A 13760-nucleotide genomic window follows, 5' to 3' on the forward strand; every position below is an offset into this window, starting at 1 on the left:
CCATCAGCTGGGAGGAAGGCCACACTAACATGACTACTGTTTCTAGCATTTCAGCCATCCATCTGTTCCTTAGCCACTAATTCTGAGCCTGCTTATTGATTTTGGAAATGGTCTCACAGTATCATAGCACAATAACTGGAAAGCCTACTCTGAGATAATACTATGGCTATCTTCAGACTACACACACAAAATATAAATCAAACTGGAAGTACTGAACTGTCCCCACAGTGGTATTAAGTAGGATTTTGAGGTAAATAGAATTAAGTCTGCAAAAAATGCCAACTTTTGCTCTCTAAAGAGGATCTATTTTATTTGTGGGGTGGGCTCAAATGACTGAATTACAACTAATCGAAAAACCTTCATTACAAACATTACCAAAATACATTATCAATATAAATTGTGTTTCACAATTACACTTCTAATTCCACTTCTCACAAACCATGACAGAAGTTTAGCTTAGGCCCACTTCATCGGGCAGCTTATCCATGACCTCATTTTCTCTGGGGAAGGGTCCGCATTCTTCCATTACCTTACCCGGGATCCACCACAGACAGAGTAAGTTGTTTTCGTAAACATACCAAGTGACTAGTTTAAGAGCAGAGTTTGCTAGAGTCAACACGCCAACAGAAAAAAGGTAGGAGCGCGGCAGAACTGGGCACAACTACATCCACTCGCACTAACAGAGCGCTTAAACCGTACCAAAGGCAAACAGGGGAGCCAGCGACGTCTACACGCCAACACCAACAGCCCGACGCTCCCCCCCGCCGCGGGGCCCGGCCCCCTTACAGCCCCGGCTCTCCCGGGGACCAGCGGGGCAAGTGCGCACCACCCGCCTCACAGACGCCGGTCCCGGGGTTGCTGCCGCCTGCCCGCCCCCCTCGGCGGGGAAGACCCACGCCACGGAGAGGCCCGTCTCAACAGCCCAGTCGTTACCGTTAACGGCGCCGACTCCCTCCTCTCAATTTCAAATCCGCCCGCCGACTACGTCACGCAGCGCGCCGCAGCAGGATGAGGAGTGAAGGGACGCCGGGGGCGTGTCGTCACGCCCACTTGCCTGGCCGCCCACTCACAAACCGCCTGATTCCCCTGGAAGTTCTTAGGAGAAAAGGTCGTGGCCGTACAACAAGATGGCGGCGCTCAGGTGGGGACGGAGCAGCAGCGGTAAGTGCGTCAGGGCTGCCGTGCTGTGGCGAGCCCCGGGGCTTTTCTCTGTCCGCAGCGAGGGAGAGGGGCGGAGGGCGGCCCCCTTCCTATCCACCCCCGTAACGGCTTCCCCAAACCGTCTGGAACCCGCCGTGCCGAGCCCCGCGCACAGGCTTCAGCAGCTCCTCCCCTCCGGCTCTGCGGGGGTTGTGCCCGCCGAGGCGGTGAGGAGGGTGCTGCGCCGTCAGGCTGCTCTTCCCGCCGAGCAGCGGTGGGACATGGCAGGGGGGTGGTTCCGGGGGAAAACCCGATCACCCCGGGCACTGTGTGCCTGCGGGCCCTGGGGCCTGGCCTCTGCTGCGCTGGTGCCGCGCTTCAGCAGCTCCTCCCCTCCGGCTCTGCGGGGGTTGTGCCCGCCGAGGCGGTGAGGAGGGTGCTGCGCCGTCAGGCTGCTCTTCCCGCCGAGCAGCGGTGGGACATGGCAGGGGGGTGGTTCCGGGGGAAAACCCGATCACCCCGGGCACTGTGTGCCTGCGGGCCCTGGGGCCTGGCCTCTGCTGCGCTGGTGCCGCGGCTGCCCCTGTGCTTGTGTTGCTGCTCCCGAGTGCTGTCACATAACGTCTTGGTTTATATAATTGCTGTGTCGTAGTGCTGTTTTCTAACGTGTTAAAAGAGTCATCTTAGAGTAAATCTATACTGTATGAACTTACAGAAACTTATTTAAGACTTGCTTACTATAAAAAAGTGAAATAGGGATGAAACAGAAGTCACGATAGGGAAACCAGCTGAAGTCAGAAGTTTCTACAGTGTGTCCTGTGTGCACATGGAAACAACTGTCAGAAGATAGGTGCTACTTTATTAAACAGTGATAATTCTGACAAGTGAACTCTTAAAAAATATTCCCACAGGAGGAGTTTGCTCCAGGAAGTGTGTGTGATTACCGGCTACAGTTTCAGGGAGTTGATTTTTCTCCCTGAAAAGGGGAGCTGTGATGTCTGTGGTACATCGGCTGACAGTGGGGTGGCTCGTGGATCATCTCTCCTTCATCAACCAGTGTGGCTATGAGATCTGTGACTCCTTTGCATACCCTGGTAGCGTCACTCTCAATACTTCTGTCACTTCTACTAGAGATTGTCATGCTACTTCTACCTTTGCTGCCACCTCCTCATCAAGAGATGGTCTTATTCCTGGTCCAGGAGATGCGATAGAAACAGAAGGTAAAACAGCAAAAACGAGATACGTGTTTCGGGAGGAGTTCTTTGACGTTTCTAAGCCCCATATAGCTGCAGCTCCTGAGGAGCAGCTGTGGCAGGGATGCCCTGAGGTGAGTCTCACCGAAGTAAAGGCCAACAGCGACAGAGAGGAACACCGAGAAGGAACCAAGAGTGGCATTGGAGATTCTGTTGCCAGTGCTAGGAAGGTATGTTCTCCGTAATACAGTAAACTACAGTAATCCCCTGGTAAACAATATACCACTAACATTGGCTTGCACATTTCGGTTTCCTGAGGTTATGTAGGGGAGCAGGAACTTTTCCACAATAGATTTCAAGATGCATGGAAAATATAAGCACACATGAGGATATTCTTGTGTCCCTTATGTCAGTAATGTGCATCCTGTGACTCAAAAGCAGTGGGTTGCTCACAAAATCTTCTGACGTTGGTTGTGGTCAGGCACTCAAGCTGAAACTGGTAGCTGTCAAGATTGTGCAGATTAACAAGGAGGGAAGGACAGTATGAATTTACTTTCAATACGTAGATTGTTCAGTACTGTTCCTTACAGACCAAAAAAAAAAAAGAGTCGCCGTTCTAAACCAATAAATGTAATTGTGAAGACCTAATTAATTTTCTCCTGTTATTGGTAAACTGCACTTGGCAGCTGAACAAATACTTTCTAGTATGGGCCCAAAGGAGGCATGAACGTGAACTGTGGCATGCAGTAGGTACCTTCAGATCCCAGTGCTATGAGTAACATAACACAGCTTTAAGCCTATGTACCTTGAGAATGCCTACAGCAGCCTAGGTATTTTGAGATCATCCTTTTGCTTATTGGACTTATACTTGTGATAGAAAGAGATAGAAGTTTCTTCTGCTTTTAAAAGAGTTAATTTGTAATTCAGGTATGTTTGATTATTTATTTTTTTCCTTTCATCATGGAGTAATATGTTTTTGGTTTTTTTTCACTGTTTGCTCATTCTGCAGAAACGTAAAAGGAAATGTGTATTCAACCAAGGTGAACTGGATGCTTTAGAATACCATTCAAAGGTAAGTCTGAAGAAAAGTGTATTTTGCAAGTACATGATACCTGACTTTGAGCATGTATGGAGTGCAAGACATGGTTGCAAACAAGTTCTGTTCATGTAGCTTGTTCCGCTAATAGGAAGGTCATCTCTCCAGTCCTTAAATGAATACATGCATAGAGAGAATATTTTCTGTGTAGATATATGTGAAACAAACTAGACATGAAACTTCAGCTGAGACATTTTGAAGAGCTGGAAGCTGCATTCACAAAATATCTTTTACTGTTACGGATAATTGAGCATTATATAGTGATGAGTTGAATATTAGTTGAACAGGAAGTGAATGATTTGAAATAATCAGCATAACCTGTTCTGAAGATCAACTCATCTTTAGTATACTAGGACACTGTGCTGAAGTTATTCAAAGCTGCTCTGACCAAATGTGCTCCAGAATGTCTTGCTTCTGCTAATGAGAAAGAATTATTCCCACTAACATTTTACATTGTCTTACTAAAGCATCATGAATGAATTAGAACTCAAGTCTCTATTTACGCTCATGTCAGTGATGTATTGGTGAAGTTACAACTGAATTACACTGACGCATGTTAGTAAATCCTAGAAATGTAATTTGTGGATAATGTTCTACGTATTCTTACTGCTTTCTTAAATAGTGATGTGAACCTGAACTAGGACCTACACTTGCTTTCTTTCCTCTGACAAAGGTGTTAGTCATATTGGGCTTTTTGTTTTATTCTGTTCCTCTTGGACTATATTTAAATGACTAAATTTTTCTTCTTTTACATGGCAACAATTTTGTAGTAAACGTGTACAGTTTGCTATGATACAGTGTAGAGGTCCTGTAATTATTGTTGTGAATGAGCTATACATGTGCAGAATCGCCTTAAAGGAGAGAACTTTGAAGTTCGACATCAAACAGAGGTTTGTGAGTATGAAAACCTTTCAGCTAACATAAAGTCATTCAACAATAGGAATAAGGGAAGAAATGAAGAGAAGAAGTTTGATGTCTTGGAGGCCTGTGTAACTTCAAATGATTTTTGGTGAATATGCAAAAAAGACGCAGATTTTTAAAAAATCTGTGATCCCAGTTAGCCTCTGATACCATTCACAGATTAGAACGTATTGTTTTTTACTGTATTTGTAGTGTTAAAGGTTGTAGCTCTGCAAGTCAATTCAGATTATTTTGGCACTTATTCATATCTTTAGAATCGTTTTCTAAAAAAAACCCCAAATTCGTGTCTGCCGGTGAAAGTAGGCATTGAATCCATTTATGAATTTCAGTCAGAGTCAACATAGGGAACAGTACACAATATGCTAAATTGGTTCAGCAGCCATTTGTTAAAACTACTGTTTAAATTGCTTGATAGTCAAGAGGCTTTGTCCACCTGCGAATTAATACATAGATGTAAGAAGAAAAGCCATCTGCATTAATTCAGCTGTACAACTTGTAGCATTTCTAAAGATAATATTTATTAATTCTGTTACAGCGATATGAACCTTTACTATCACAAACCTAGGTAGTAAAAAATTATGACTCTGTCCCCTCAGATATCTAGATGGTGGTGCTATTAAAGAAATTATTAAAAAAAATCAGAGTCAACATAGGGAACAGTACACAATATGCTAAATTGGTTCAGCAGCCATTTGTTAAAACTACTGTTTAAATTGCTTGATAGTCAAGAGGCTTTGTCCACCTGCGAATTAATACATAGATGTAAGAAGAAAAGCCATCTGCATTAATTCAGCTGTACAACTTGTAGCATTTCTAAAGATAATATTTATTAATTCTGTTACAGCGATATGAACCTTTACTATCACAAACCTAGGTAGTAAAAAATTATGACTCTGTCCCCTCAGATATCTAGATGGTGGTGCTATTAAAGAAATTATTAAAAAAAAATTCCTTCTCCTCCATTAATTTGGAAATTGTAATAAAGGGTATTTTGTAAAAACATCTTGTAAAGTTGAGGATTCCATAATCGGGAGCTTTAGAAACCATAAGTATTTGAAACCTTTGATAAAGCTGCTGTAACTGGCAATATTGCTATTCTAAATGAACAAAAATGCCTCATTGATAATTAAAACTCATAAAGGCTCAATGATCTGGGCCTTAAAATTTTGCAAAGGGAGGGTGCTGAACTGAATGATAATATATATATAGATCCAAGAATCTTGTCTACCTGGATTCACTGGAAGATTATTTGAGAGGTGTGTCACTTAGAAATGATGCAAACCCAAATACTAATAATTTAATTTGATTTACTTATTGTACTTCCGTATTACTTTTAAAATGCATAAACTATTGTTTTTCAAAATGAATTGAAATGTGGAAAAATACTGATTTTTAGATCCCTGTATACATCTCAATTAAAAATACGTTTATGGGCACAGTAACTTGAAATTAGATTAGAATTCTAACTTATCCTTGAAATTATTCCTTTGAAATTTCTGTTTGTTTGGAACAAAACTATTCCACCTCTATTGTCTGTGAAATGTTTTATTCAGTAGTCTCTCACTCTTTCTTTCTCCAGGCTTCTGATTATTGTCACTTTACCAAAAATAACAACAAAGGTTAGCATGGCCTCATTATCACGCCCTTGTAGCTTTTGAGTCGATGATCTCAGTATTTGGCAAGGATCCTTTTCCCACTCTGCAGATTGAAAGTATTTTGATTTCTGTTGCATTCCCTGATCAAGTAGATACTTGAAACATCATTTCTTTTTCCCTTGTTTCTTTATGACCATACAGGTCAGGAAGCTCATTTGGGAAGGCACTTTGCATTTAGTCCAAGAAGGACTCAAAAGTGGTTTTCTTCACCGCACTACTACAGAACTCAGTTGCAGGAAGAATGTTGTTCCTGGACACATTGGCTGTGGGTTGGCTGAATTATGTGAAATGGCAAAGCAGTTTCCAGCTGTGAATGAAAGTGACCATCAAGCTGCACATGTGCTAGATGATGAAACCTCCATTTCAGAGCAGGACCTGCTTTCGTGTGTTACAGAAAACAGCTCAAACTGTGCGAAGATAGTTGTGTTAATGGGGCAGAAGTACTTGGTGCCACCAAAAAGCAGTTTCCTTTTGTCTGATATTTCATGTTTACAGCCCTTGCTGAACTGTAAGTATCTTCAGGCATTAAAATTTACCACTTCTCTCCTGCCTGAGAAGGGCAGTTAACGTCAAGATGACTAAGGTCTCAGTGAACAGATTTTAATATACAGCATCACACTGATAGGAAATGCTGCAGCAGCAAGCTTTCAAAGTGGTATTTCTAACTTTGTGCAAATAGGTGAGGGTTTTCAAAGGAATCTTGAGTGGTTAGGAGCTCATGTCGTGGGGGGATTATCTGTCTCCAGGAGGCTCCTTTAAAAATCTCAGCCACAGCATTTTACATGAAGCCCAAAATACGACGGTTTGTGAGCATGTTCTGAGCCACTGTCAGTATAGAAGTCATGTAAATGCATTAAATTGGGACTAGCTATGCTGCTGGGTCCCTATCCCACAGGATGAGGCTTTAACATAGATAAGTCCATGCTGCTGCTGGGGTGGTGTTCCTGCTGTCTTGGTTTTTAGCTAGATTAGATCATGGGAGAGGGATGAGATTATGCACTTTATGATGCAAGGGTTCCCTTACAGATTCATCCTGTTCAGCAGCAGGGTCTATTTAGATGGGCATAAACTGATTGTGAAACCAACCCCAGTGTTCCCCTAGAGAAGATAACAGTTTGAGAGGCTGCTGCACCCAGCTGGAGGTGAACACCACTTTAGCAAGACCATGAGTAGCAAACATGAGTTGACTTCTCAAGCGCTACATTTCACAGCTGAGAGTTTTGGCTTAAGCAAAAATCAGTGACAGGGAAGTGGTGGGATTTTAGAATTAATAACTCCTCTGTAAAAGTAGATCAAAAGCTATCCAAGCCAATATCTGCAGCCTTAACGGGCCATGCAGAAAGCTTTAAGCTGACGACATGCGGCAGTCTTCACTGTACTTCGCTGTACTTCATTGGCTTTCAATTTGACCTTCATTATTATTATTATTATCAGTTAAGCTTCATCAGACAGTCTTATAGGAAAGATGTTGCCTGTGAGCAAGAGCTGGGGATTACTGCTGTACCCTCTAATCAGTAATTTTAGATTTGTTAGTTATATATGTTTTCTCCCTTCTAATATGCAACTTGGATGTTCACTGATAATTTTTTTTTTTTTTTAAGAAGACATGCAGGAGGTGGAATCTTCTTGTCCAAATAATAATTTTATATTTGAAGTCCAGAATTTAGCCAATTAGCTGTTTTCAGCTGTATGAAAGAAGAAAGATCACTATCGCTGTGCTGTCACTATACACAGCTGTGCCTAGCAAGTTTGGATTCTCCTGGAGGTCAGAGTGCAGTCCAAGAAATTTGAGAAAATGCGTTTGAAGTAACCAACAGTGAATGTTAATATAATGCCATGACTTTAGATTTTTTTTTTTTTGAGGAAGTCTACTGTCCATTTCAATTATTATTTTTCTTCCCTTTCACCTGCCAAAAGAGAAGTATTTCTTGCTGGTCAGCCCACTGTCAGGATAACACCTCCAATTTTAATAAAGGAATAAGATGTAGAAAGCACGTTTAATGGACATTAAATACTGAGTTGTTGTTCTTATTAGCTATTTAAATAATTAGCATCAGACTCAATGAAGGAACAGATACGTTTCATGGAAAAAATAAAACTGGAGAGTCCTGTTTTTTCATGGATGTGTCCTGTATCTTCTATCCTCCAACTAAAGTAAACCCAGCTTCTCCCATGAAAACTTTCAGTTCTCTTCCTCTTGTCTATTAATTTCCATTTCATACACCGGGTCTAGCTCTCTGTCTCACCTCCAGTAGTGCAAAACACAGTTTTCCAGGGCTGGTTTGGAGCTCTGCATGTCCCAGTTGGCCTGCTGAAAGATCAAACAGCACAGGAATCTTGCATTCAGGGCTGCAGCCTTTCGCTCAGCCGGGTGCCTTATTACATAGCTTCCATTAGGAAACTCGGAGAAATTTTCATCTTTGAGACTTGCACTCTGCTATCACTTTTTTTCTGAAAGTCCCCAAGATGTTCAAAATTTCTTGGAGGGATCTGACACAGACCGCATAAACATCGTTTCCTTAGGTAATCAGCCTAAAAATCTCTGAAGTATATGATTATCTGAATTAAAACAAGCATGCTAGAAGCCTTTTAAATTCTTATTTGGAAAGAACAGAGGAAAGTTGTGATTTTGCTGCATAGTTGGTCCTTTAAATGTTGTCTGTATGTGAGTAGCTAAGCCTTTATCAGTTTCAACTAGTAGATTTATTTTAAAACTTAATTTACTGGCTTTTTTTTTTTTTTTTGGTAATTTCATTTCCCAGACAAGAAAAAATATGATGTAATTGTGATTGATCCACCATGGGAGAACAAGTCCGTTAAAAGGAGTAACAGGTAAATTTTATAGTAAAATCAAACAAGCTTTGTCGTCTTAGCTTACATTAATGTAGTTAACAGTTTAACATACTGATGCAATCCAAGACCAATATAACTGTGAGACTGTAGCTTAAACTAGCAAATATTTTGGCACATGCCTACCTTCAAGTCTATGAAATGTCTCAGGGGTTTCACTGAAACGGCTTGGATAGTTTGCATATAAAATATTTGCAAGAGTAGGTCTTAAATTACCTAACTGGTGAGAGAATGTTAGTCCTTGAGACTTACAAGGAAAGCCTGGAGTCAACTGTTTTGTAAGGCCCAGATCATGCAGATAATCATTTGAAATAGGGTTACTTTAGTGGGTGTAAAGCTAGATAAATGTGTAAGTATTTCCAGGACTGAGGTCCAATTTAGAAGTAGTTTTTTGTTTTTGTTTTTTTTTAATTTGAGCTATAGTTTGCGCTTCAGTTTGATGGGTAGAAGAGAGAAAGTGATAATACAGCAGTAAAATCCTCAAGTGCAATAGGAACTTTCTGAGTACTGTAGTTTATGAAGTCATTAACGTAAAATTTTGTGGGCTTCCTTCTCTACTGAGTAACATCAGGCTTATGCCAGTGGAGCTCTCTTGATTACCATAGAATTGTATCCATGTGAAAGAAGGGCAGACAGGAAATATGGCCTTACAACTTTCTAGAACAATGTCTACTGTAGCTTTTGAAGCTTGTTATGAAGACATAATTTGAAGATGCAGAGACTGATTAGTAGGTTTTACTTTGAAAGCCCTACAGAAACCTCTAGAAACCCAGAGTTAAACTCATTCAAGTGTCTTAACTATGTAAGTTACTCAAAAGTAAATTCTAGTTATTCACAAGTGTGAATTAGCCAGCAAGACCCTCTCTCTCTTACAAAATAAAGGCAAAAGGTGGAAGAGCCATCAGTCCTGTTAGTTACCTTGTTGACGATTAATCTTTGTTAACCATTTCATATCTGGGTTGTGAATCTTGTTTTCTCTGGGCAGTCTAGTCCAGGAGGTATTTTGGATTTTATCCTTGTTTCCTGTTTCTCACTGTTGTTCTCACTGTTGCATTGTATAGGGATTCCAGGTACCCAGACGGTGGCTGTCGATTCCAGTAGGCAATGTGCCAATGTTTTTGATGCTGCAACGTGTAGGTTCCACGAATTGCAACTCACTAATAGTGTAGAATAGCATCACGAGAAAAAAGGTAGAACAGGACAGAATCTGGAAAGCATACTGTATTCACCGATGTAGCATACACTTAGTTCAAAAACGTGCAGAACTGTTCTGAATAACCTAGAGAACTTTTACCATGAATGGTAATTTAAAAATAATTAATAACTTCTGCAAATAATTGGAGAAGTGATTACTCTTTTCTGACCTTTTAACTTGCCAGTCAAATTAGTGTTGCCCCTGCACTTGTAAATGACGCACTTGTAAATGACTCACTTGTCATTTTCATTCAGAAGAGAGATTGCTTATTATGAAAAGTGAATAACGTTACATTGACTAAAGAGCTACTTTTCACTAAATAGCTTTGTTCTGGCCTAAAGATGAGAGTATTGAATTACGTATGATAGTTCTGAAATTAAACGTGGACTTTTAGACTTCTTCAGAATCACAACTCGTAATACTTTATTTGGGGGAATAGTAGAAATACGTAGTTAAAGGTTCTGCTCAGTAAAACTTAAGTACATACACTAATGATTTTATATCAGAATCCATCAGATTTGGCCACTGGGTGTCAGTCTTGATCCATTTTTATGACTTGTGTTATCAGGAGATAATTCTTGAAATGTCTCGGCTGTGTAATTTCTTTATCCATTTGTGTTGCTTTGCAGTTTTTATATTTGGTATATGCTAACTTGCTTTCTCACTGTATTGGCTTATAGATACAGCCACTTGTCTTCATGGCAAATCAAGCAGATTCCTGTACCAGCACTAGCTGCTCCAAATTGTCTTGTAGTCACGTGGGTGACTAATAGACAGAAGCACTTACGTTTTGTTAAGGATGAACTTTATCCTCACTGGTCTGTGAAAACACTTGCTGAGTGGCACTGGGTAAAAGTAAGTTCTCAATTTGTTTTGTTGCTTTCTTGGAGACTGAGAGGGCTTGCACTATGACACTTTAGGTTCTTATAACTTTTGTATTTACTACCATGTGCTTTTGTATTTGAAAGGTATGGTATCAGTATCTTCCTTTTTATCAAAGAAAATGTCTCAGAAAAATTGGATATGAAAATCTTCCACTGTGTATTTTTAACTCCTTTGTGTCAGATCACTAGAGCTGGAGAATTTGTATTGCCTTTGGATTCTTTACACAAAAAGCCCTATGAAGTTCTTGTATTGGGGAGAGTTCAAGGAGACATAAAGGAAGCCTTAAGGTATGCCAGGATGTTTGTGGTAAATGTCTTTTTTGAGGCTGCTAGGATTCTCTTCGTATATATCACTTGTTCATAATACAATGTCCCAAAATCTTCTCTTGGCATCATCTTTTGGCTGACTCTGGACCTAAAGATAGCCTTATTAGCTTTGGGATAAGAGTGTGCTTTAGTGAGATTAAAGGATGGAAACCTTTGTCTGTTCCTTATATCTCCCTGTGTTGGGGAACTGGCTCAGATAAAAGCCTCCTGGACAGGGCTTCCTTTGCTGACAGATTCTCTTGGACCATGAGTCCTTGGCACAGGCTGACACCATTTTGGGGATGCTGGTGTTCTTCTACACATAAAAACATACGGGACTACGTTGTTTGTTCTCAATGGCTTTGTATGGCTATTGTTAACCACGTTTTGTCTAAAGCCTCAGTGATTTCATAAACTGTCCTTTTATATATTATGGCTGAGCAACATTTAACTTCCCTTAGACTTATCTGAAGTTTGACTGTGAATGAACATTCTGTGTGTTAGCTCCCATCTGAAGTAGCTGCGTGAGAGCTGCAGCATCACATTTGGTGGTATTCGTTCTCATACTTCTTTTCTTGTTCTGATTTATACGACAGGAAATCTGAAGATGTACTTCCAATTCCAGAACATAAATTAATTGTCAGCATACCCTGCAGTCTGCATTCACATAAACCCCCTCTTACTGGTACGTTTTGTTTAGTTGCATAAAGTTTCTGTAGGGCATTGGACTTGGATGTCTGAAACGATCTACCTAGAATGAGATACCTTTATATATGAAGTGCCTTAATTTCGCGTATGCCAAGCAATTTTGCTCAACAGGACTTGTGGTTCCTCAACATTTCTAAAAATGTTGTCAGGCACCTAAGTCTTGGTCTCTAAAAATGAATATGAAAAGTAGAACTTCAAGCATTATTGTGTGAATATTTTGGGTAGACATGTAAAAAAAAGTTGCATTTTTAAAATTTGTATTTTAAATGCTGCAGGAACAGTTTACAGATACTGTAGATATGAAGTTATGCCAAATGAACTAAAGTACCTTGCCGGGGGAGGGGGGGGGGCTTCGGGAATATATAAAATAGGATATCTTCTACTTAGTTAATAAAAGCAGAAACGTCTGTCTTTATTATGTCATCCTGAAAGAAATGTTTTTATTTCTGCATGAGTTGCTTATACACCTGCAGTACAGTTGTGCCTTTAAATCCAAAAATTTAATTATTTTAAAACTGTTAACAATAGGCAACAAACAAGGCATGCCCTGCTTATTTCTGAGGAGCTGTATTTAATTTACTGAAATCGATGCAATAACTTCAACCAGCCAGTTAGCATGGATATGAATTCAACTTTTCAGAGTTTAGTCCAAAGGATTTGAAGATTTCTGTGTGATATGTTACCTTTTGCACATTGTTCTGGAGCACTCTGACTAATTTCATCAACAGAAAGTTGTACTTCTTTTATCATTATAGCACCTGAGTGCCTTACAATGCCATGGTAAGAAACATATTTAATACCTCTCACAGAAATGGTTTCATCCTCCCCCAAGGGAAAAACTCATGTTGAATCTGCAGATATTCCAGGTGCATGTGGTGCTATGTAATCACATCACAAAAGGCAGGTAGAAGAAATGCATAATGCTGTTGGAGAGGAGAGGCATCACAGTTTGCTTCACTGACATGCTTTCCTTTCTCTGTTCCCAAGGAATAGAACAATTTCAGTTAGGAAGCTTATCTGGACAGTCGTTATATGTTCAGGGAAGCTCTAAAATTTGTATTTTGGGCTTGCATTTATTAAATTAACACATATATATATATATACCTGTGCAAAAACTGGTAGAAGACACATACTTTGGTTAGCTAAAAATAATGATAGTAGTAGGTGACTCTCTTCTGAGAGGTACGGAGGCACCCATTTGCCGACCTGACGCACTCTCTAGAGAGGTGTGCTGCTTACTGGGGGCTCATATCAGGGATGTCACCGAGAGGCTACCAAGCGTCGTACAATCCACTGACTATTATCCGCTGCTGTTGTTTCACATGGGCACCAGTGATGCAGCCAGGAGCAGTCTGAGGACTATCAGGAAGGACTACAGAGCCCTGGGAGCAGTGGTAAGGGACTCTGGGGCGCAGGTAGTTTTTTCATCAATCCTCCCGGTCAAAGGGAAGGGGTTTGAAAGGGCCAGTTGAATCTGGCGAATCAACACATGGTTACAGGACTGGTGCCACAGCCAGGGGTTCAGCTACTTAGACCATGGGACTCACTTTGAGAAACCTGGTCTACTGGGGGCTGACAGGGTCCATCTGTTAGAGAAGGGGAAGAGTATCTTCAGTCATGGGCTTGCCAAGCTGGTGAAGAGGGCTTTAGACTAAAGTTGCTGGGGGAGGGGAACCTCAATCCATCCCACTCCTACCAGTTTGATGCCAGGGCCAGCAATAGCTGCCCAGAGCCTGGAGAAGGAACACAGGTCAGCAGGAGAGCGCCTGAAGAGCAGCACAAAGGAACTCCAGCCAGTAAGACAGCTTCATC

General features: G+C 40.9%; 1 protein-coding gene across 1 annotated transcript in view; it reads left to right on the top strand.

Moving 5' to 3' along the window:
- Nucleotides 1–1108: 1108 nt before the first annotated feature.
- METTL4 (methyltransferase like 4) overlaps nt 1109–13760 on the top strand; it is a 23639-nt gene continuing 10987 nt past the window's right edge. The window contains exons 1-8 of the mRNA XM_009284124.2: nt 1109–1161; nt 2052–2563; nt 3343–3405; nt 6147–6513; nt 8768–8837; nt 10731–10905; nt 11116–11222; nt 11837–11925. Of these exons, the coding sequence (XP_009282399.1) occupies nt 2135–2563; nt 3343–3405; nt 6147–6513; nt 8768–8837; nt 10731–10905; nt 11116–11222; nt 11837–11925 (1300 nt within the window). The 5' untranslated portion in view covers nt 1109–1161; nt 2052–2134. The remainder of the gene's footprint in view (nt 1162–2051; nt 2564–3342; nt 3406–6146; nt 6514–8767; nt 8838–10730; nt 10906–11115; nt 11223–11836; nt 11926–13760) is intronic.

The sequence above is a fragment of the Aptenodytes forsteri genome, unplaced genomic scaffold, assembly GCF_000699145.1.
Source record: "Aptenodytes forsteri isolate BGI_AS27 unplaced genomic scaffold, ASM69914v1 Scaffold229, whole genome shotgun sequence".
Classification (NCBI taxonomy): Eukaryota; Metazoa; Chordata; class Aves; order Sphenisciformes; family Spheniscidae; genus Aptenodytes; species Aptenodytes forsteri.